We start from the raw sequence: 22,100 nt of genomic DNA on the forward strand, positions 1-22,100 counted from the left end.
CCCAGAACTGTATTTTTTTTTTACAATTAGAACATCTGAATTTTAATTACATTACCATCAAGAAGCTCATTAAAGTCACTTAATTGGCAACATTTCAAAAAAAACCTTAGCTGGGTTTAATATATTTTAAAGAGTTACTGTCAAAGTATAATTTCACCATTACAAACAGCTTGGCAACAACATTTGCATAAAGATCTGTCAGTTTCTGAAAAATGCTCAAATGTTGGGAAAATCAGATTCGTTAAGTTGCCTTTATTGAAACAGTCTAGAAATGGGGAACTTGTCACATACATTCATCTTTGTAACCCCTGCAGTACCCAGAATACTGCCATGCACAGTATAGGTTCTCAAAAAATGTTTCTTGAAGGAAATAAATCATACATTTTATACTTTGGAGAAGATTTTTTTTAAATTTAAACCTCAATCAAAATTCCCTCATTTGTGTTAAATTTAACAAGATACCCATTTTTTTGCTGCTTTTTTCTCATTCACTCTGGCAAATATTTGATGATCATTTAGAATTTTGAAACCTTTAAAAATAGCTCTACCGCGATGAAGAGTGGCCCCCACTTGCCACAACTAGAGAAAGCCCTTGCACGGAAACGAAGACCCAACACAGCTATAAATAAATAAATAAATAAATAAAAATAAAAATAAAAATAGCTCTAAGGCCAGCATTGCAGGGTTGAAATTTGAGGTTATTTTGAAATGGCATCATTTTTTATGGTTTTCCTCTTACACCTACTAGAATCTCACCCCCGGAGTACTGATGTCATTTGAACTTGCATTGTAGTTACTCACATTCATATCTCATCTTTACAAGCCTTAAGCTCTGCCCATAGATATGCATACTGTTTAACATACATGTCTTCTGTGGGGGAGGGTCACCTATAGTACCTGAGTCAGTGGTTTGCAATTGCATTTGTTGAATGAATGCATGAAAATCCCTAGTTTGCGATATGTGAAGGATGATTCTACCCTGCAGCATGAATTAGGACGTTGGGACAACCTCCTCCCCAAATCACATATGAAAGAATAAAATGTGGCAAAGGATAGTTATTATTATAATTCACTTCCTACAAACGGAAAAGGTAAGACGTTTAATCATCCCTTTTAGTTTCGTATTTTCTACTAAAATCTTTGTACTTTATGTACCTCTTACTTTGCAAGCCAAAAGAAAAATCTAGTAAAGCTGTACAAAATGTGAACGTTAAAAAAAAAATTAAAAAACAACCCTGCCACTCTAGTTGCTGCCTCGCTCTGCACTATATCCTCAAAGCCTTGTCAGGTATACAGACAGCCTCAGTAAATGGTCGTTGAACGGATGAATAAGTACATAAACACACACTGATAGTCCTGAGGAGCGCCTGAGGGGTCAGGCGAGGCTGCATCAACGGTGCTGTAGAAAACCCGAGTCTTCCATGAAGACAGAGTCGTTCAATCATTCACTGGTTGGCGAGCTTCTACCATATGCTATGTTCCAAGATATGGTCTGTGAAGATTCCTCTAGGATAGCACCAACGAATAGCACTTTCTGTGATGATGAAAATGTTCTACATAGAATATCTACAATGTTATTTTACAGACCATGGAGAATCCCTGGAAGTTTCTACTTGGGAAAATGACGCAGTTATATCTGTCTTGTAGGAGTTGCCTCTGTGGCAGTGGGAACCTAGGCCTGAGGCTGGAGACCACTTCTTGCACATTGATATTAAACACCAGATTTGCATATTCCACAAAGGCAGAAGATAAGTCGGGGTAACAAGACTTCCTTATTATACAAATAATAATTACAAAATTGCCCTGCTGTCTCCCTTAACAGAGTGTTAGAAAAGGACTGTTGGCTCGTCTCCCCTTCCTAGCTGGAGAGAGCGAATGGGGAGAAAATTATGCAGAAATCTCCTGGGCTTGCTTCACAGGCCGCTCCTCGTGGAACAGAAAAGGAGAGTAGTGCTTCCCTCTGACCCTGAGGGCATCAGCAGTTGTATAGATGTGCAGAGGAGGGGCTGTGGCCAGTCCTGAATCCGTGAGGGTGTTGCCCGGGCTCCCTGACCTCCACCAAGTACCCTTCCTGACAGGTGAGGTGGGTGGGACTCTGTGGCCTGAATGGGAGCATGATTTCAAAAAGTCATAGGAGAAAGAGTGCTGGACTGAGAAAGGTCTGAAAACTCTAGAAGAGTCTGTGGTGTATGGCCTTTGAGGTCCCTGCCTGCTGTAAGTTTCCATGCCTGGACTGGTTCTTCTAGTTACACAGCATGACAGAAGGTGTGAGGGTCTTCTACCTGACACTGGGAAGAATCAAACCAAGGATGGGGAAAAATCATCCAGGGCAATTGAATGCTGGGAACCATGTCAATGGAAAGTCCCCTCGGCAGTGACTTCATGATACTTTCAGCATTCATTTAAGACATCTTCTGGTGACCTGGTGTGGATCTTTTTAATTCTGTGGCCATCACAGAGATGGCATACTGCCTGTGTTTCTAATTGATGGGGACAGTTATTGACAGAGCATTGCCTTTGGGATTGCTGGCATTATGGCTCTTTTTTTTTTTTTTTTCTTTTCCAAAATAAACCCTATAACATAGAACTAAAACCCCAGAATAATCTCACAGATGTAACATTTTCCTTCTCCAGCTGTTGATGTCCATTTTTATCTAATTTTTTGTTTTATTTAGTTTGGTGTGGCTTAGCAATCAGAAAACAGTTAACCATTACTCATTCTAAAAAGGGATCCAAAATAGGAACATTTCCAAATTTGAAGCATTTCTTAAAAGGAGCCTGGATCCAAAATTCTGACTTTATCTTTATCAAATGCTTTTGGCAATGTTGAAGAAATCTTCTGGGAGAAATTTAATAAACATTTCTTGGAGGGACAGCACAGAGTGCAAACGTCAGGGTGCCTCTACACAATGCATTGCCAACCTGATTTCTGAACAATGCTTTTGCACACTCTGAGCTGTGGTTTCCAGCATTTGGAGTTCTAATTACAAAAACCCAAAACTGCTTCTAGATTCTTCTCCTCCATGACCACCCTAATATTATTCAAGCACTTGCCTAACATAAGCATTTCTTTCTCTGATAGAAACTGGAACCTGAAATTAATGCACACAGAGAAAATCATAGCATTTTAACTTCTGACTTTATTCTTTTTCCCTCAAACGAACAGGTGATAAAACACTGTCTGTGTCCAAAGCAAAAGGTATGGCCTCCTTTTCTCTTCTTTCACAGAGTGCCAGAAAATGTAAACAATATTTAGGTTGAACTTCTGAGTCCTCTGAATTTTCTGTCAGCCTTCAGAACAACATTCGTTTGTTTGTTTATACCAACATTTAACAGCATAAAGAGTAAAACAAGCAAACAGTCTGAGGCATTTATAGGAAGTGTTCAGATTGTGATACAGTCTTGTATCTGCATCGTTTTTACTCTGACGAAGAAAAACATTGCTTTAGGAAGTGGGTCATGTGGGTGTATAAGTGCTTCGTAGACAGGCCGGATATGCCATGGTTCTGGTCTGAGTACCACTGAAACACAAAGGGAAGAAACCTATTTTATTCCTGCAGACACACAATGCAACCAGCTTTGGCTTTTTGTGCTCTCAAGACCTGATAATTTTTCTAATATTATGGCTGGAATTCTACCTAAGAACACTTGCATAAATAAAATAGGTTACAGATAAACATTTAGAACAGGAAGATTTAAAGCCTTTTCATTAACCTTCACTACTGTTTCATATTTTTCAAACTTCTATTTGAGATCTCAGTGGCTGAACTTCCACAGAGGCCAGCATCCTGGGTTCCAGAGCTGGGGTGTTAGGTCAGTTACTTTGTTTCTCTGGAGCTTGGTTTCCTCATTTGAAAAATGAGGGGGTTGGATTTGATTTTCTCTAAGGCTCCTTCTAGCTCAAAAATTCCATGAATCTAATTCCTATCTGTGGCAGAAAATTCACAATATATAAAACTGTAAACACCCTCCATAGGAGTTAAAAATAGTATCATTAAAAAAAAAAAAACAGGGAGATGGTATTACAAATTTAAACTTTATTGCTGGACAGTTGCCAGTAAGATTATTGTTTTCACTGAATAAAGGTGGCTAGTGGTTATTGATGTAATGCTATATACTTATGAGTTGAATTTACTTTGGGAGTCACAATTTCAAAAATGGGTGAAAGGGGTAAAAAAAAGATCAGAAAAATCTCGCCTCACCCTCTTTAAATTATTTTAGGAAACCAAATTTCCAAAAGATGGGGGTTTCCTTTTCTAGGTGCTTGGGCAACATAAGTAAGTGAGGGAGAATTTATGTTCCCTGAAGAGGGGGAACAGGAACCACCAGGAACTGTCTCCCTTGCTTTGGCTTTTGCCTTATTTTCCTCTCTGTTTCCATTTCCCATTCTTCATGCATCTGGATCTCACAGCTAGCTCATTTATTCATTTACTCAGTAAAAATATGACCTTCTGTGATGGGCCGGTCACATGCCAGGCACTGAGAACACAGAGATGGAAGGATTCTCTAACTGTGGAACCGTGTGATTTCAGGGAGCCTCTGAGGTCTCATAACATTCTGCGATTGCTTCTTACTAAATAAACAGAATCTTCTAGCTTCTTTGAGCCTCTCAGATTTTACAGGGACTCTACGCACATAGCTACACTTAATACGTAGGACCACAGAACTATTGGATGTTTGAGCTAGAAGATCCTCTAATCTTGTGGATGCCTTTATTTTATATATGACTCAACTGGGATCAGCAGAGGTGACATGGTTTGCCTAGTGTCCTTCAGGGAGTTCATGAAAAATCCAAGAGTTATTTGCTAATGTCCTGTCTACCTTACAGCCTCCTTGTCAGGTTTTAGTGTTAAAAAAAAAAGAAGAGTCCTCCTTTTGGCTTAGGGGTCTAAGGCCATGAACATGAGTAAAACAAAATTATGTACCATTGCCTGGAAATCCACTTGTGCATTAACCAGAGCTTTAGCAATCTGTGCTGAGTTTTGAAAGTGCACATTATCTGCAACAAAGAGAGAGTTAAAGTGCTGTTAAATACCAGAAAGCACAGAGTGACAATGTACCGCCTGGAAATGAGCACCAACAATTATCTAGTCATGCAGTTGACATTGTCAGCAGTGAGTAATCACACTCGCTTATGGAAATGTCCCTGACTCTTAGGTATTGACCCTGAGCACAGGCATAGGAGGATGCTTAATGTTTCTTAAACAAAGTGATGCTGGCTCAGTATTTTTATGTGTAAGAGTCTTGCTTAAACCTCACCATCTGCTGTTCCGTGGATGAGAAGATAGTCTACATTTCTGAAATATTCTGCTCTTGCCATCACAGTTGAATTCTGGAAAAGGGGAAAAATTAACATTTTAGTTGCTGCAAGTTCTAATAGAAGACTAGCTAAATCATTGTGCAATGGACTTAGCACCAATACTGAAATTATGTATTGCTTTGGTTGATAAATATTTAAGAGTCAGAGCAACACATTTTCATCGTCATTTGCATTACTTCCATCTGATTCTTAGTTTGAAAAACTGAAAGTTTATGTGTCATATGTTACATATGAGTGAGACCTTAGGCATAAATGATGCCCGCTCAAGCTGTGTAGGAGTAGGGGGTGGGGAGGAGGATGAGGAAAAGGGAAGTTAGGGAAGGAGGATGGGGAAAGAAAAAATAGAATCCAAAAGGAGTCAATTCCTTTTTGGTGAGGTGTTTTGCAGCTGACAAAAGATCATCATACTTGCTTTGGGGACCCAGCAAAACTGTAAACTCTGAATGACTGCTTTACAATTATTTAGCACGTTTGAAATAAATTAATGACCTAAATCAAACAGAAAATGCTTACTTTATAATGCTCGAGATTATCATCCTTTGTTGGGAGGCCCATGAATCGCTCTGTGTAGATAGATGCTGTAAAATATATGAGCATATGAGTATGTTGTTTGCATGTGATATGTGTCATTTCATTAACCAACCAGACCCCACCCCCCCGAGTTTGATAACTGCTCCTCAATTTCCCAGGTGGAGCTGCCGAGGAAGGTTCTTGCTTCCCTTTACTGTAACGCTCCACCCAAGTCATTCGCTCTGCAAGTTGCCTCAGTAGGGCTGGAGAAGCAATGCAGGAGAAGACTGTGGAAACAGGAGCAGCTAACAATAGAAAGGGCTGCTCTTAAGCTTTTTCACTTCTACCCAAAGTTCTTCAGTTGGGAGAATGTTCAGCTAGGAATGACCTCATTATATTTTAAAAGAAATCACAAATGCAGCCACCTCTAGTACCTTTATTTGTGTCTTAATTAATTTGGGATGGAACTATGTCCCCCAAGTCCTCCTCGAAAACACACACACACACACACGTTTTTCTCTGAATGGAGATTCCCTACAAGTCACAATTGTCTCATTTCCACCACAACACAGGGAAGAGGATCTGATGAAAGCTAATTTTTGTGCATTTATTAGAGTTATTTCCAAATAATCATCCTGCATTGTTCATCATAAAAATAGGCACACACGGAAGGTGGACTTCTTGAACAAATTTTTCTTTCTTTGATTTCTAGAGCAATGTAACAGGCAGCTGCAAACTGTGGTGTGGCGGTGATTTGCTTGGTCCCGTCCTGACTTTCCCTAAGATGTGCTTAAAAGCTAGTTCAGCTGCACCTGTGTGTCTGTGAAAACATAGAGTTAACTCTGATTTTCAAGATTTGGTTCATCAGGGGGCACACGGTTTCTGGAAGAGAATAACTTACATTGGGTTTTGGAAGAGTCCTTCCTCATCTTAAAATTGCTGTGATTATTGCAACATGATTATAATGAATCATATAAACAACCTCATTTATAGATTATATTTTTCCCAGTGATGCTGGGGTGAATTTTACTGCATAATTTGTTTTCCTAGCAACCTTAAATATAGAGTAATTATGTGTTAAATGTTTTCGCAACAACATTTATGAAATGTTTCCATACCGTAATATTCCCAGCTGGAGACTGGAGCCACCGCTATTCCACATTTGAAAAGACCACTTCCTGAAGCAAGGGCCAGCGATGAAACATAACCTCCGTAGGACTACAGAGACATTGTTACAAGTCAGTCCCAGATTGACTCTCATAAACTCTCTAAGGTATTTGTAGAGCAATTCTACTCACAATAAGTGCTGATGGGAGCTGGGGAATATGGATAGGGTAGATTAAATGTCTATCTTGCACTCTTGGTAGCAAACTCCACCAGACATGACAACAATGTCAGCTTAGTCAGTTACAAATACTTGGTGTGCTGATCTGAACACGGTGTGGGCAGTTTAAGAGATACTATAACTGCAATTTTTCTGCAAAATTCTTTTTTCCCCCCTCTATGTTTTTCCAACCAGGACCTTGCTATGGCAAAAACAGGATTTTTACTTTAAAAAAATGCACAAAAAAGAAGATCATTCCCCAAAAGTAAAAGCAAGATACTTCCCACAACGTGCAAAAAACTCCTGTGAGGCAACACTTACGTCTGTATATTTACTCACTTATTTTCATAACAGAACAGCAAGGGAAGGACACAAGAACCTTTTGAGTAGTTGAAGACATGGCCAGAGTTTGTGTATAAGGTAGTGTTCCGTATTCTGTTTTGAGGATTTCTGGCATAGCAGCTCAAAGGAGGAAAAGCCACTGGTGTCTTTAAAAATCTTACATGCCCCCCTCCCCAACTTAATGGAAAAATAAAGTAATACAAAAGGGGATACAAATTGCAGAGTCTGGAGTAGGTTTAGCACTCATCAATTTTCTTCCCCAGGGAACTGGTAGGTGATTCAGAAATGTGACCCTCATAACAGAAGGAGATGTGTGCCTGTGTCACTTGGAAATTTGAACCTTTTCCTAAAAATGAAGAAATGAACAGAGCGTCACAGTAAAGCTCATCTCTCCCTGGAAGGCAGATTTGGTCTGTATTAACCTGCTGGGAGAGAGATGCTTCCTCTAGGAACATGGATTAAGCAGTGTTTTGGGACATGGACCCTCCTCCCCCCTCCCCGCCACCCCAAGTGTGCGTGCTAGATTAGGAAGTGACTCTCGGTGCTTATTCTTGCCCCAACACAGGAACGTCCTTACAAATCAAAAGAGGACAGCGTGACTCTCTAAGGGTGTGCCTTGCTTTTAGGACTTTATTGCCACAAACTTCTGGGAATCATTTGCCCTCCGGTCAGGAGAGATCGTATCATCCTTTGTTACAGAAAAGTCAGTCTTGAGAGAGGGTGAAAGAGAGAGTGGGAGTGAGAGCTCTGCAGAGCAAGGGAGAGACAGGAGACAGAGGTGGTGAAATCAGGCAGCAGGTCAGTGGCCTGGGTCTAGTCTTAATCCGTGAAATACATGGCCTGAGGGAATAAGCTAAACCATCTTGCTGAATTCAATTGTTAGAGAAAGAATGCTAACTAACTAGTTTACATACAGTCTTATGTTTCCAACTCTGGGGAATCTTATTGAGGACCCTTGGCTACAAAACACAGACTAAAAGTGGCAGCTCCAATTATACCATGGCCTCCTTTCATTATACTTGGAGGAGAACTAAAATGTGTTTTAATAGAGGAAAAATATATTTTAAAATAGAAGGAACATGTGGGTTTAAAAATCATTTTGATAAGTGCAAATTCTCTATCAGGATCAAACTTTCACTTAAAACATAAAAATAATCTGTTTTGATTAGCAGGTTAGCAACAACTATTACTGAAACAAAAGATTTCTTCTTCCTTCTTAATTTTTGATTTAAATGAAAGTAGAGTAAGCTTGAGTCCTTTAGAAATATGATTACTGTTTATGGTTTTATTGGAAAAGTGTGATCACTGCAAATTATAATACTGGGTTCTGCTTCTCCTCTCCTATGTCCCAGAACAGAAAATAGCATGGAGTGACATTCGAAATCAAAGCATTTGCATATAGTAAAAAGGGTTTTGAACACTTCCGTCCAAAATCTTAGGAATTATAAAAATATTAATTTGTATCTATTCAGTGATTAGATAATAGGGCAGTATGTAAATAAAATTGTCATGCTTTCAACATGAATACAAATTGCCTCTAGGAATTTGTAAAAGCAAACTTGTGTAGCAGCAGCACAATAAAAGAAGGTGTACTTGAAATTCTCAGGCAGCTTAGAAAAGCTGTTTCTATTGTAGAAATAAAGAGAAAAAAAACCACCCGAGCTGACTTTTTTCTGCTCTCCCATGGGTGGGGCTCCAAGGCAGAGTGGGTGGCTGCAGAAAGAAAAGAACCCACGGAGCAGATTGGCCATGAGAATTCTAGAATTTTGTCCTTTGCACTTAGATGCCTTGCCATTTTGTTTAAATGAAGGATATCTTTAAAAACATTCTTAGAAGGGCACAGAATTTTGAGGGATTTATGGAATAGTACTCTGATGGGAGCTATAATGCAGATTGGAACATTTCACCTACAGACAATGATAATAACTAGCTAATGTTTGTATGGCCAAGGTCATTGCAACAGTCTTTGTGGTCCCACAGGCTCTGTGTCCCTTCTCTCCCCCCTCCCCCCTCCCCTTGCTCACTGGCTCTCTTGACGTTCTTTGAACTCTCCAAGCATGATCTAGCCCCAGGACTTCTGCAAATGCTGCCACCCTCTGCCTGGAATTCTCTATCCCCAGAAATTGGCATGGCTCACCCCCTCCCATCTGAAGTCTTAACTCAAAAAAAAAAAAAAAAACCTCACCTGTCCTTCTAATCTAAAATTGCTCCAATCCTGTATCATGCTCCTTGCTCATTTCTTTTTTTTTTTTTTTTTAATTTTTATTTATTTATTTATGGCTGTGTTAGGTCTCCGTTTCTGTGCGAGGGCTTTCTCTAGTTGCAGCAAGTGGGGGCCACTCTTCATAACGGTGCGCGGGCCTCTCACTATTGCGGCCTCTCCTGTTGCGGAGCACAGGCTCCAGACCCGCAGGCTCAGTAATTGTGGCTCACGGGCCTAGTTGCTCCGCGGCATGTGGGATCTTCCCAGACCAGGGCTCGAACCCGTGTCCCCTGCATTGGCAGGCAGATTCTCAACCACTGCGCCACCAGGGAAGCCCTCCTTGCTCCTTTCTTGCTTGGTTTTGCTTTTCTCCATTGCACTGATCATCGTTTAACATCCTATATATGTTATTTATTTATCTTTCTTATTGCCTTTCTCCCCAGCCATTCCCAACTCGATAAAGGTAGAGATTTTTGTCTGTCTGGTTAATGAATGTCTCCCTAGCACTGACAATACAATCTGAAACACAGTGGGAATAGAATAAATATTTGTTTAATATATGACTTTCCTATTAACTCATCTAACTCTCACACTGACTTGATGAGGAAATTATTGTTGCATTTCGTGATGAGGAAACTGAGGCTCAGGATAAATTTAGAGTAAGCGGTGGAGCTGGGACTCAACTGCAGGATGCCTGACGACAAGCCACTTCCTCTATATCCTTACATTAGGGCAACCTCTTTGGGAAGTTTTAAGTTCAGAGTCTAATATAGTTTCATTAGAGGTGCATTTGTCCTACTTTTACATCGTTGATCACACATAGCAATTCAAATTGCTTATAATTAGTCACTGGAAGAGAAGGGAGCTAAGATTAAATCACGAACTAATGCTTATTCAACACCACCTGGCTAGGTCTATATTAACAAAGCAAAGCCCATAAATGAGGTTGTTATTCTAATAATTTAGGCAAAACCCCTGCTGCTCTTCAATTGTCAGAATAATTGCTTCAATTTTTCTTCATATAAATTAAGGTTGTTTAACCTCAGCACTATTGACTTTTTGGGCTGGATAACTCTTTTTTGTTGGGTGCTGTCCTGTGCATTGTGGGATATTTAACAGCATCTCTGGCCTCTACCCACTAGACGCTAGTAGCATTCCCCTAGTTCTGACAACCAGCGACGTCTCCAGACATTGCCAAATGTCCCCTAAGGGGCAAAATTGCCCAGGTCAGAACCCCTGTCATAACAGACACTTCCTAGGCATAGTGCTGTGTGCATAGTGGACGTCTAAGAGGAAGCTAAAAAACAGGCTACTGGACTTTAATTTGTGTGCCAGAAAAATGAAAGTGTAAGATAAAAAGATAAAAATGCCTTCTCTCCCCTTCTTAATCTGGATAATGGAGGGAAATGTAAGATTTGCAACTCATTGACCAATTGACCAAAGAAAAAAATTGCGTGGCTAGCTTTAGAGTATTTCTCAGACCACTAAGGTATCTAATACTTCATAGAAACAGGTACTTATGGAACACAGTGATAGCTAAACAAACCCACATGGTCATTCTCAACGTCTTTCTCTTTCCCTTCTCCAATTTCCCATAGGTCTCTGCTTATTATACTATAAAAGAGCACTCAGAGCTATGACCTATTCCTGCCCCCTTCTTCACTGCCTAAATTCAGGCCCCTGGTATTTGTTGCCATTATCACTGCTCTCTTAGCCCTTTGGACCACTCTCTCCCCCAACATCAGGCTACTCTTCATTCTGCAGCCAAGAGTATCTTTCTAAGGCTCCAATTCCACTCCCTATTGACTTCAAGACCACCACTAAAAGAGGTACCCATGGAATCAAATACTTTTTGGTAATACTGTATTAAACAAAGTTTAACAGGATTCTTTACTATAGGGGCTATATACACTATTATATAGACTTCATAGTTTACCAAATTATTAGACCAGAGAACATTTCCCCCAAATTTCCTGATACTAACATGACACATTTGGGGGAACATTGACTTACAGGATTAAATTCAGTTTAAACAGCATCATAGATATGTGAGATGGCCAATATTGTGCTAAACATTTGAGAAACAAAGTTGAAGAAAGACAAAGTCCATTCCTTGATTCTTGTGAGAGCAAACAATGCACAAACAAGATAAAGCATGGCAGTTCCTATAAAAGTAGTATAAAGAGCTATTGGAGCACAAAAAGTCATATCTGAGTTGGGTCTTAAAGAACAAGTAGGAATTTTGTGTTTTGGAGAGAGGAAGACATGGGGAATGGGAGAAGAGGACAGGCATTGCAGGTGTGGGAAACAGGACTGATCAACACATGGGAAAAAGGAAGCACAGACATAAGACAAATTATTCATAAAGTGTGGGGAGAAGTGGAAGGAGAGAGACTGGAAAAGTAGGTTGCAACCAGATTGCCAAGGGCCTTGCTTGCAAGGAAATGTGTTTGGGCACTAGGCTGAGGTCAACATGTAGCCCTAGAAAATATGTAAGCAAAAAGGCAACATGGTAAGAATTGTGTTTTGGAACAACAACTTCATTAGCAACATTGGAGTTTGTGACACCAAAGCAAGGAGGCGAGTTAAGAAGCAACTGGAATAGTTAAACCTGTACCACCCAACCTATGGTCCACGTAAGTGGACCCTCAGACTCCACCCTGGAGTACTGGTCGGGGGGCGGGGGGGTGTTGCCTGGAAACTGTTTTAACACGTTCTCCAGGTGATGCTTATGCAAGCTAAAGTTTGAGAAGCTCTGATTTAGGTTACATATAAAGAAACTTGAACTAAAGCAATGTCAGTGGGGATGATGAGAATAGACTCAAATGTTTGAAGGCAGAATTGATAGAATTTACTAATCAACAGAGTATTGGAGTCAGGGAGCAGGGGAAGCTGAAAATAGCTCTGAACTTACTAATTTGGGTGACTAGGTGTGTGGTGAGGTCCTTATTGAAGATGAAGGCTTGTTTTAAAGTAGACTATAATACGTTTAACTTGTGCATGTTAAGCTTGAGGCCTCTGTAAGACATTTGGGAAATAGGATCAGTAGCCATTTGAAACGTGGAGCTCAGAAGAGAGAGGAGCGGGCTGGTGGCAGGCATCATCATCTTTGAAACCACGTGGGTTTCCCCAAGAAAGTGAAGAACAACAAGAATCAAGACCAGACCCAGAAAAACACTGACATTTAAGGAATGGAGTGTAATGATCACAGAAACGTAGAAAAATAAGAAGAGAAACATGTCACAGAGACATGGATAAAGCTCACTCTCCTTCACATGATGAGTGGGTTTCTTAAATCATCCCACACACATGGTTCTCTACCAAACCACTTATACCTAGAATGTTCTAGAAGTGAAGTTAAAAGGTGGCTTTCGGTTATTTCAAAGCCTGAAGTAAAAGCAAAGTGAAACTCTAAGAGAAATGTTAATATTATATGTAAGTGTTCAGTTCGAAATGTGAATCTCAAGGGTTTACTTTAGGAAATTTCATAAAAATGGATGGTAAGAAAGGTCTTATCTGAAATATTTCACTATAAAAAGATTTCATTTTATTTCCACCCATTTGAATTCCATTCTGTTTAGATACTTAACATTTGATAGTTTTAAGAAGGACCAAATGGCTTGAAGTAACAACTTTCCACAAATTCATAACAGTTCTTCATCTGGTCACTGAGCTGAGAGATGAGTGGAATCCTGCAGATTCCCTTCAATATTGGGTTTCATTCCCTCCATCTTGTGCAGGCCGCGCTCAGAGAAAACAGCCAAGAAAAACAACCCAAGCACAAATGGCTGCAAATTGACTTGCAAATGTACAAATTCAGACCAAAAAGTGAAACAGGAAATCTTCTTTGAAGGGTAATTATCATAATTTATAATGGGCAAATCTAAACTCTTTCCCATATTTCTCTAAACTTTCCAGTGACTTCATTGCCCGTGACTGATAAATGTTGCCACTTCCTTTTAATGTGTGTTTAAAAAACCTGTGCAGCTCTTCAAACGTGGGAAATTATCTCCATGATCTATAACTAGTAATAAATAATTATTTCTCTCCAATTAGCACAAATTAACATTAGGTCTGGTAAAAGAATTTGATTACAAGAAAAAAAAAAAAAAAAAGAATCAAAAGAGCCAAGATATAACTAGGATAGGCTAGGTCCTAGGAAATTTATATTGTGAAAGTTTCTATAATTTCAAACTTTATCTTAGCTTCTCATGAAAATGAAGTGATGACATATAAAAGAAAAGAAATATATTAACCCTAAAATAACAAAGGAAATTAAAGTTCTGATGAATGTGGCTCAGTTCAGTATACTCTAATACCAGAAATTAAGTGAAAATGTGTCGATTACAAGTTAATTTGCTATACAGGTAGGAAACTAAATGATTGAAAAAAAGGAACAAACACTTAAAGCCACCACTTTGAAGCCCAGATTATCCAAATTGACTGTTTCCATTGACAGATTAAATTATGTTGCAACATTAACATTTCATGAGAAACCTTATAAGCGAACACTTTAGAGAATGATGATTGCTGAACCAAATAACAGGCATAAAACATATAAAACAACTCACCCAGCCCCATATGGCTATTCTTTTTTCATCAATGAAACCCATTTCTATGAATTTTCTAAAGTAAAAGAAACAAATTTTTAGAATTTTAAGTGCGTACACATGACATTTACTTCATTACACAAGCATAGTTAATCCAAAGATTTAATAGAAACGCTACATTTTCTTTGTTTAAACACTTGCATAATAAGGCTGCATTTACAAATAGTTAAAAGAATATTATCATACTTACTGCAAGGGATAAAAGGATCCTTTAGACTCTCTGGTACATCTATTGAGTAATACTTTCAGGGCTGTAAGGCCTCCTACCCTAACTGTGCTGGTGAGTTCCTTGGGACTCAGGTTAAGAGACAGGCTCATATTCAGCAAATGAGAATAGACTGAAAGGGGAAAATGTTTTTTAATGCAGTGAACAAGCAAATGGTTAACTCAGGTTCTAACACTACAGCCACATGTTTTTGAGTTTACTATTAAATGCACTTAAGATATTTTAAAGAAAAAAAAAGAGACACTGGCTCATAGTAACAAATTTCCAAATCTCCAGCTTTTGGGAAAAAGGGTTTCATTATTGCTGTTTTAAAATTTATTAATTTCTTATGATTCTGTTTGCTTAGATGTTAATGTAAAAGAATTTCAACCTAAAATGGGACTGAAGAATATAAATGAAAAATTGCACACATGTGCCCTCAGGACTGAGAGGCTGATTTCCATATATGCCTGATTTCCAGGAAACTGGTAATTTTGAAATTTTCTTAAATGATAGGGAGTTGGTCAGGGGTTGCCTCATATCAACCTTGGGAAGTTTTGCTTATGGTTTCCAGAGGCGTGAACAAGAAATGACCCAAGTTGGGTTGGTTTCTCAAAATATGCTGACTTGAGCTTTGTTTGTAGGACGGGACTGCTTTTGTCTGCCCAGGGAGTAGTCAAAGCTGGTCTCTGGTTGTTTTGATTTTAATGGACTCTCACTGAACTCTCCCCTCTTTCATTCCCTCCCTATAAACACAGCCTTCCCCAGACCCTCAATGGATGGGCCTATAGCTTGCTACATTTTGTGAGTCCAGAATTTCAATTCCTCTGCTATTCCTGAATAAACTCATTTTTTGACAATTTTGAGCTTGCCTTGTTTTAACCTTTTATGTAGGTTGACATGCATTATAATCACTGTCTCATTTTTGGTCACATCCATCCATGGAAAAATATCCATCCCTCTCCCATTTCACACTTAGGTACCCTCAGTTCATCATGGTTTGGACAATTGTATGCATCTTTCAGGATATGAACATTATTCATTCAATTTCCCTCACAGAAGAGCCTCCATTTAAAAATGAGTTTGAAAATATATCTATCCTTAGGAGCAAGGGGCCATGCTGAAGGACAACCTTCAAAAAATCCTGGGAAGCCCTCAGAAATCTAACTACGTCATTGGTACAAAAAGAGAGTGTTTTAGGCTAATTTATTCCATGCTTCCTCGGTGGCTGGTGTTCTAGAGCAATTGTGATTTATTTGGGGAACGTTTTAATAAAAACTCAAGAAACTCTTAGAGAAGCAGAAGCAGTGGAAGAAAACAGCAAAGTGGATGAGCCATTATAGAGGCCTGGATGGGACAGTGAAGGAAAAGAGGGGAAGAGACAAAAGTGACACTCATGACCCCAGAAAAATACTAATTTTTTTGGTTGCCTTAAGTGACGTTAATGCCCTTTCTCATTCTTCTCTGGAACTAGGGCCGAGTGATTTGCATTAGTTAAATAATGGAATTTCTTAAAGGGATTTCACAGCAACCATTTTGCTCGTTGCATGGATTCAAAATGCATGTTTCTGATGCATAGAGGAGTTGGGCAGATGCCCGGCACAAACAGATGGGAAGAAGCCCCGTCAGTCACAGCTTACTCGACACTGATTCTGAGGGACACTGAAGAGTCTACAGGGGAGAAACGCAGTAGCAAACGGAAAGTTGCTACCTGTGTTGATGCTTGGTCACAGTAAAGTAGAGAAAACGGGCAGCAAATTGTGGCATTTCGGCAATTCTCCCACAAACTTCAAAAGCCAAGTGAAAGAAAAGAAGGTTCACTTTCTTTGTCAAAAAAGTAATCTTGCTGCTAGTGCTTGAAGCCAGTTCTGAGCCATAAAATCAATCGTGATTTTATGATCTCCCAGAAGCTAGCAATCATATTGCCTTGCATCTGGGGTAAAAGCAAATAACAGGTGATACATGGGAACAGGAAATTCTTAACAGCTCCCTTCCTAGGTTTATTCCGAAAGGATGACATTTACAGGAAATGATAGTGCAATAGTTAACATGGAAATGAAACATTAACACTTACTGTGGAAGGACTAGGTTAAAGGTTAGCTAGATAATCTGAGACTAACAAGCCTCTATAAAATTTACCTCCAAATTCTGAAGACCTTCCAGGAGGGTTATCAGAGATACTGTTGACAATGTGGTTAAATCAACAAAATGTTAATAGCAAGTGAAAAAGCATTTTTTCTAATTTTGGAGGCTGGACTGGACTTTACAACTTTTCTCTCATAAAAATGCCCTAAATCTAAGGTCAGTTCGAAATCTTAGTAATCAATTACTATTATTCTATTTTGGAAATGTTCTTATTGATACCATGTATAACAGTATGATATATTTTTTTCTCATATAATCCTTCTTTACCACTAACCCTGAAGTTATATAAAATTTCAAAATTGTGGGAACGTCAAAAATGCCAAACCTACCCTAAATGAGCAGATTTGATCCTATAACTACTGAAATTTTAAAGGTCTCACATATGAACCACTTGCAGAGGAGCCTGAAGAAAGCAGGTCTCAGTTTTACTTAAGCTTTGACCTCACAAGCATATCCTTTGGGGCTTTCTCTTACGTATAGTCAAAATTTGTGCGGTTGTAGGGCCTCTCTTTTTTTCCGGCTTTGCTTTGCTTGAGTCTGTTTCTTGACCCTGACTAGTATTTACTGTGGTTTCCAAATATGTACTTATGATTTTTTTTGGTATATAAAAAATTGAGCCAGATTGCATTTCATAAGAGATCCCAGGGAAAAATTTCATTCTTTGAGGGGAGGTAATTTGAGGACTACCATAGAGGAATTACAATCCCAATTCCTCAAGTCAGACATTCAGTGTCTGATTCCTAAAACACTTCTCAGGAAGATATGTGATTGAATTATTTCTAGAATTATCACTATAAGTCTATTCTTTTAGCTTTTGTTTCCTCAAAGCATAGGGTTTCAAGGCTTCCCTTTCCCTTTTGCAGAATAATGGTTTCAAGCAAAGCCAAGGCCAGTCCCCACTGGCACCTCCACTGCTGTATATGTGCTTTGCCATACAGCTGCCCGTGTTCACTAAGGTGAATACAAAAATTTCCATCTAATAGCCATGTTCCCTTGAGTGCATGTGGTTTATTCACTCTTCAAAAACTGTAAGTGCACTGAATGTTGAGATTGTAAATTGCACAATTTTATACAGAGTATTGTAATAGCATATACTAATATTTCATCTGTTCTTGAATGGCTGAGTCAATGAGTGAACATATGCCTGATCTATAGTAGGAAGACATTCTTCAGGTTCCATCCTAAAAATGGCTCAGAGAAGGTAAACGTAGCCAATTACCGCCTCTGGTCCATCTTCTTTTCAATTCTAAATGCCAAAGGCATTTATATTATTGTGAAAATCAATAGAATATGTGGCTTCGTGTCCTATATGTTAGACACCAGAAATAACAATTTTTGTAAAGGTCTATACATGGGTTTCATGTTTAAATTTTCATTTCATCCAAGGAAAAACATTAAGAAGCTATCAGTTCTATCTGTTCTGTTTCTTGAGGTATTCCTCTTAAATTTGAATGCTGCATTTTTCGTGGTAAATAAATGCACAAAAATATAATGATGTATGATGTTAATGATGATTGTTTTTTAACCAGTGCCAAAGCAAACCACTTTTTAGCTCTACCAACTTTGGAAAGTTGAATTACAAACCATAATTTACATCTCTGTCTTTTGATGTTGTCCCAGGATTACATGTCCTTGGTGTTTATTGCATGGTTTAAATACAAATAAATGTGACCCGACCCACAATGCCAAAAACAATACCATAAAGAATTAAGTCTATAATGCTGACAATTGTGTTAATATTCTTAAGGGTACCACAGTCTTTACATGAACGATTGAATCTCAGAGTTTTTCTTTTAACTATCTTTTCTATGACTCTCCATCAGGCCGAAGACTCCCTCAAAAAAGTTAAAATAGTGGAAAGGCCAAAAATCTGGATCAGTAAGAAAGACGGAGCCTCCGAGAAGTTAGGTGTGAATGATGCCTACAGATTGTATAGTGTTATTTAATAATTTATTTATCAATTTTTCTGATTTTACTCAAATAGACTTTGTTTTTAACTGAATGTTTTAGGTGTAAGTGTGTGTCTATTACTGTTCACAGAATGAAAGAAAAATTTGAAAGCATATGGGTTATGATTACTTTTCTATTTAAAAAAAATAATTACTTGTGAGTCTAAATTCTGCTTTGATTAGAGACAAAAAAATACAGAAAAGTGTTGTCTGGGCCTGGCTCCTTGTTGTTAAATATAATCTGTGTTGTGTGTGCTGCATTGAACTCAATAACTGCTAATGATATTAAGATGATAAAAGAAACATACTAATTAATTTTCTAAATTGCTCTTTGCTGTGAAACAGTGTCTGAGCTTTAGACATCACTCAGGCACGTATATCCATGACTAAGAGTACAGTCAGCCTGTGTTAGCTTTTACATTTACAAACTACTATTCTCCAACTTCACCTACTCACATCATAATAACAGAAACCCAACAACTGTACAGAAATATCCAGAAGAATCCTGCACAGTGTTTCCAAATTAGGAACAATTTTGGTGACTCTATTCTTTTTGTTTCAGGAAGGGATGATTGAGCCATAAATTGTGGTTGAGAATGTAGTTGGGAAGAAGAACTCAGATTATAAACCTCTTTCCCCTAAATGTTTTTGTAAATTTCTATTATGTAAAAGAAATTTTTTGTCGAATGAAAATAGGAAAACACATTCTTGCTAAAATAGCTAGTTTAATTACAAAAGAATGCTAATATCTATAAGTATATAGTGCTGATGAAATCTTGAGCCATTTCTAAATTTATGAGGTAGAATCCACAAGGCTTGAGCAAATTCAGATGTCTGGCTTCCTACAGACCATCCCTAGAGTTATACAAATTTTTCTGCTAATTGTGAGCCATGGTAATAAAAGTCTGTTAGAATGACTGAAACATGGAAAGACAGTGTTCATCATCTTTCACCATAAATCATTTTTCTTCTCTCTTCCGTGAATAATTTTTTCTTATATTGGGTAAAAATATCACTTTAAGGTTAATGATAGCTTTAGATGAAGTCAGGAAAATAGACAAAAAAATTTAAGACACTAAGGATGGAGAAACCCGAGAATGACTGCATGACTTTTGCTGACATCAGTTTCTGTTTGAATGAGAAGGCGCTCACCTGACAGCTGTGATCTGGTCCTCAACTTCATAAACACCCAGCTTTCGATACACTGCATACAGAAGTTTGTCACCTTGGAAAGCTGTTCCTCGACCATCCACCAAGGCAATGACTATCCCTTCCTTACTTGCAAGATAAGATATCCAACTAAGAGCGAATACAGACCTTACACTCTGACTGCAGGGACCACCATACCTAAAGAAAAAAGAAAAAGATAGAATCTCTGATTCCTTTGTGAAACTCAACTTCCCATCATGGCCAAGAATTGCCTTTAGTATTTCCCAGTACATTTGTCTGATAAAATTTCAATAACAGTGGCATTAGAACTGGCTCAAAATCAAGAGAGGACCAGGCTTTTCCCAGAGGTTTGCTACAAGGAAGTTGTTTTGGGACACAGCCTCTCCTATTCCCCAAAACGGATACATCTAGGGTTGGCATTTCAAGGAATATGTGTGGGTTTTTCGTCATTTCTGCCACCTGCCACTTGCTAAAAGCAGGCATAAGATATACTAAAAAAAATGCATGGTGTTTTAAGCAAATTGTGTGTAGGTCAGCACTGATTTTGGGTGTGATTCCACAAAATGTATTCCATTCCCTTATTTCATTTCTAACTCAATTACATAAGATGTTAAGATGATTTACAATATTTTTTGGCTGCAATTTCTCTATCTCAAAGGTATTCTGACACATTAGGCAATTTGCCATACAAAGGAAATCCAAAACAGTAAATGCAAGCAGGTCCATCTAAAAATCTCAAAACTTTCTCAGGCTCTTTTAAATAGCCATATTTTATTTACTCTGATTAGTTGGGGAATATATAAAAACAGCATCAATAGGAACTGTTACAGAGGAGAATGGTTCATTCTATCTCACAAATGTGTATTTAATCCAACATATTTTCAGTAAATAGTTTTTAAACCAAAGAAAATATTACATACACTTGAATTAACAAGGGATACTTCTTTGATCTGTCAAACTGAGGAGGAAGAATCATCTTGTACCATAAAGCTTGAAAAACAAAAACAGAGAAAAATCTTCGTTCCACTATACTCATGGCATTATTTATTTTCTTTAGTAACAATATATAACATAAAATCAATTTATAACTAGTAAATTGTTAAGAACAAAGACTATGTTTTACTTGATTTTTATTACATATTTTTGTCCAATTTACAAATTGCTAGAAATGTTGAACTATTATTTTTCTAGAAACACACATTTTAAAATTAAAATTAGATAAACTCTTTTAAAAAGTGTCAGTGTTGAAATGGAGCTATAGAAAAGTATAAGATCAACCTATACACAAACATATGGAAGATATTTCATAAAAATTTAATGTGACAGTAAGATTTTTAAAATTAAGATCCTGTAATATTGTAGAGTTTGGATTATAATATTTACCCTACAATTTTGTTTTTAAAAAGCAAGATAAGTGTTCAGCTTCATATCTATTCATGAGAAAGTTTTAAAAGATCTTACTAATATCATCCACTTCAAGTTTCTTAATTTCCTCTTTAGGCAGCTGGATATTTTTCAAAGCATTTTCCAATTCCTTATTTTCTTCCAGGATTTTAAGTTCTGAAAAAAACATAAAATGTTCATTTTTAATTAATAGAAATTCCATAGGAAAATTCTTTCTTAAAATGTCTTTGGCTTTACTATGGATGAAACTGAAACTGTATAAAGATTGCTTAAGGAGTTTCATATTGACAAGGATAGTTTTAATCCAGCCTTTAAAGCAGGGATGAGCTTATGAAGGACATCAGTCATTGTCTCTTAAACGGACCCTGATGGCATCAAAATACATTTTGAGCAGAATCACAGAAGTAACAATGTTTATTCAGCCACATTTTCCTGTTTTTAACTTTTTTTTATAACATGAAGCCATGACCTGAGTAGGTGACATTTAAAAAAAATTATTTTTACTGAAAAAGAGGTAGAAGCAAAATCTATATTGCTGAAACCTCAAATTTAAAATAATTAAGTATGTATTATAGTTACAAAGTTTGTTTTAAAATCTTCAATGTGTAAGGTCAAATATTAATTCTGTGATTTTTTAATATCTATTTCTTTCTTAAACTTTTCCTGCTGTACTTGCTTAATACAGGATATTCTTCCTTTTTTTTTTCTTTTTGTAATTGAATTACTGTGCATCCTATTCCTTCAAATCCTTTCTTTCAAGGTAGTTACATATCTTAAAAGAACAACAGTATATACACACTATGATTTCTGTCTTTCACCTTAAAAGATCTCCTAAAAAACTGCTGTTTATCTTTGAGCTTAGATATGTTTCACACTTTAATTTTTGTAACTGAACAAATATATTGATCTCCTGATGCT

The 22,100-nt window shown here is 37.7% G+C and overlaps 1 protein-coding gene across 9 annotated transcripts in view; it reads right to left on the reverse strand.

Annotated features, from left to right (window-relative positions):
* Positions 1-3,120: 3,120 nt before the first annotated feature.
* Positions 3,121-22,100, reverse strand: part of LOC118898204 (fibroblast activation protein alpha) — a 72,915-nt gene continuing 53,935 nt past the window's right edge. For 7 of the 9 annotated variants that reach the window (XM_036858260.1, XM_036858264.1, XM_036858265.1 and 4 more), the window contains 9 exons: positions 21,240-21,338; positions 20,699-20,768; positions 19,761-19,955; positions 14,271-14,325; positions 6,949-7,048; positions 5,834-5,898; positions 5,260-5,332; positions 4,926-4,999; positions 3,128-3,521 (listed from right to left, as the gene is read on the reverse strand). In XM_036858260.1, the coding sequence (XP_036714155.1) occupies positions 3,420-3,521; positions 4,926-4,999; positions 5,260-5,332; positions 5,834-5,898; positions 6,949-7,048; positions 14,271-14,325; positions 19,761-19,955; positions 20,699-20,768; positions 21,240-21,338 (833 nt within the window). In that variant the 3' untranslated portion in view covers positions 3,128-3,419. Of the gene's footprint in view, positions 3,522-4,925; positions 5,000-5,259; positions 5,333-5,833; positions 5,899-6,948; positions 7,049-7,533; positions 7,617-14,270; positions 14,326-19,760; positions 19,956-20,698; positions 20,769-21,239; positions 21,339-22,100 lie in introns of those variants that run through there. The other 2 variants (XM_036858259.1, XR_005020637.1) reach the window with 2 other exon arrangements.

This window comes from Balaenoptera musculus, chromosome 7, assembly GCF_009873245.2.
Source record: "Balaenoptera musculus isolate JJ_BM4_2016_0621 chromosome 7, mBalMus1.pri.v3, whole genome shotgun sequence".
NCBI classification, from domain to species: Eukaryota; Metazoa; Chordata; class Mammalia; order Artiodactyla; family Balaenopteridae; genus Balaenoptera; species Balaenoptera musculus.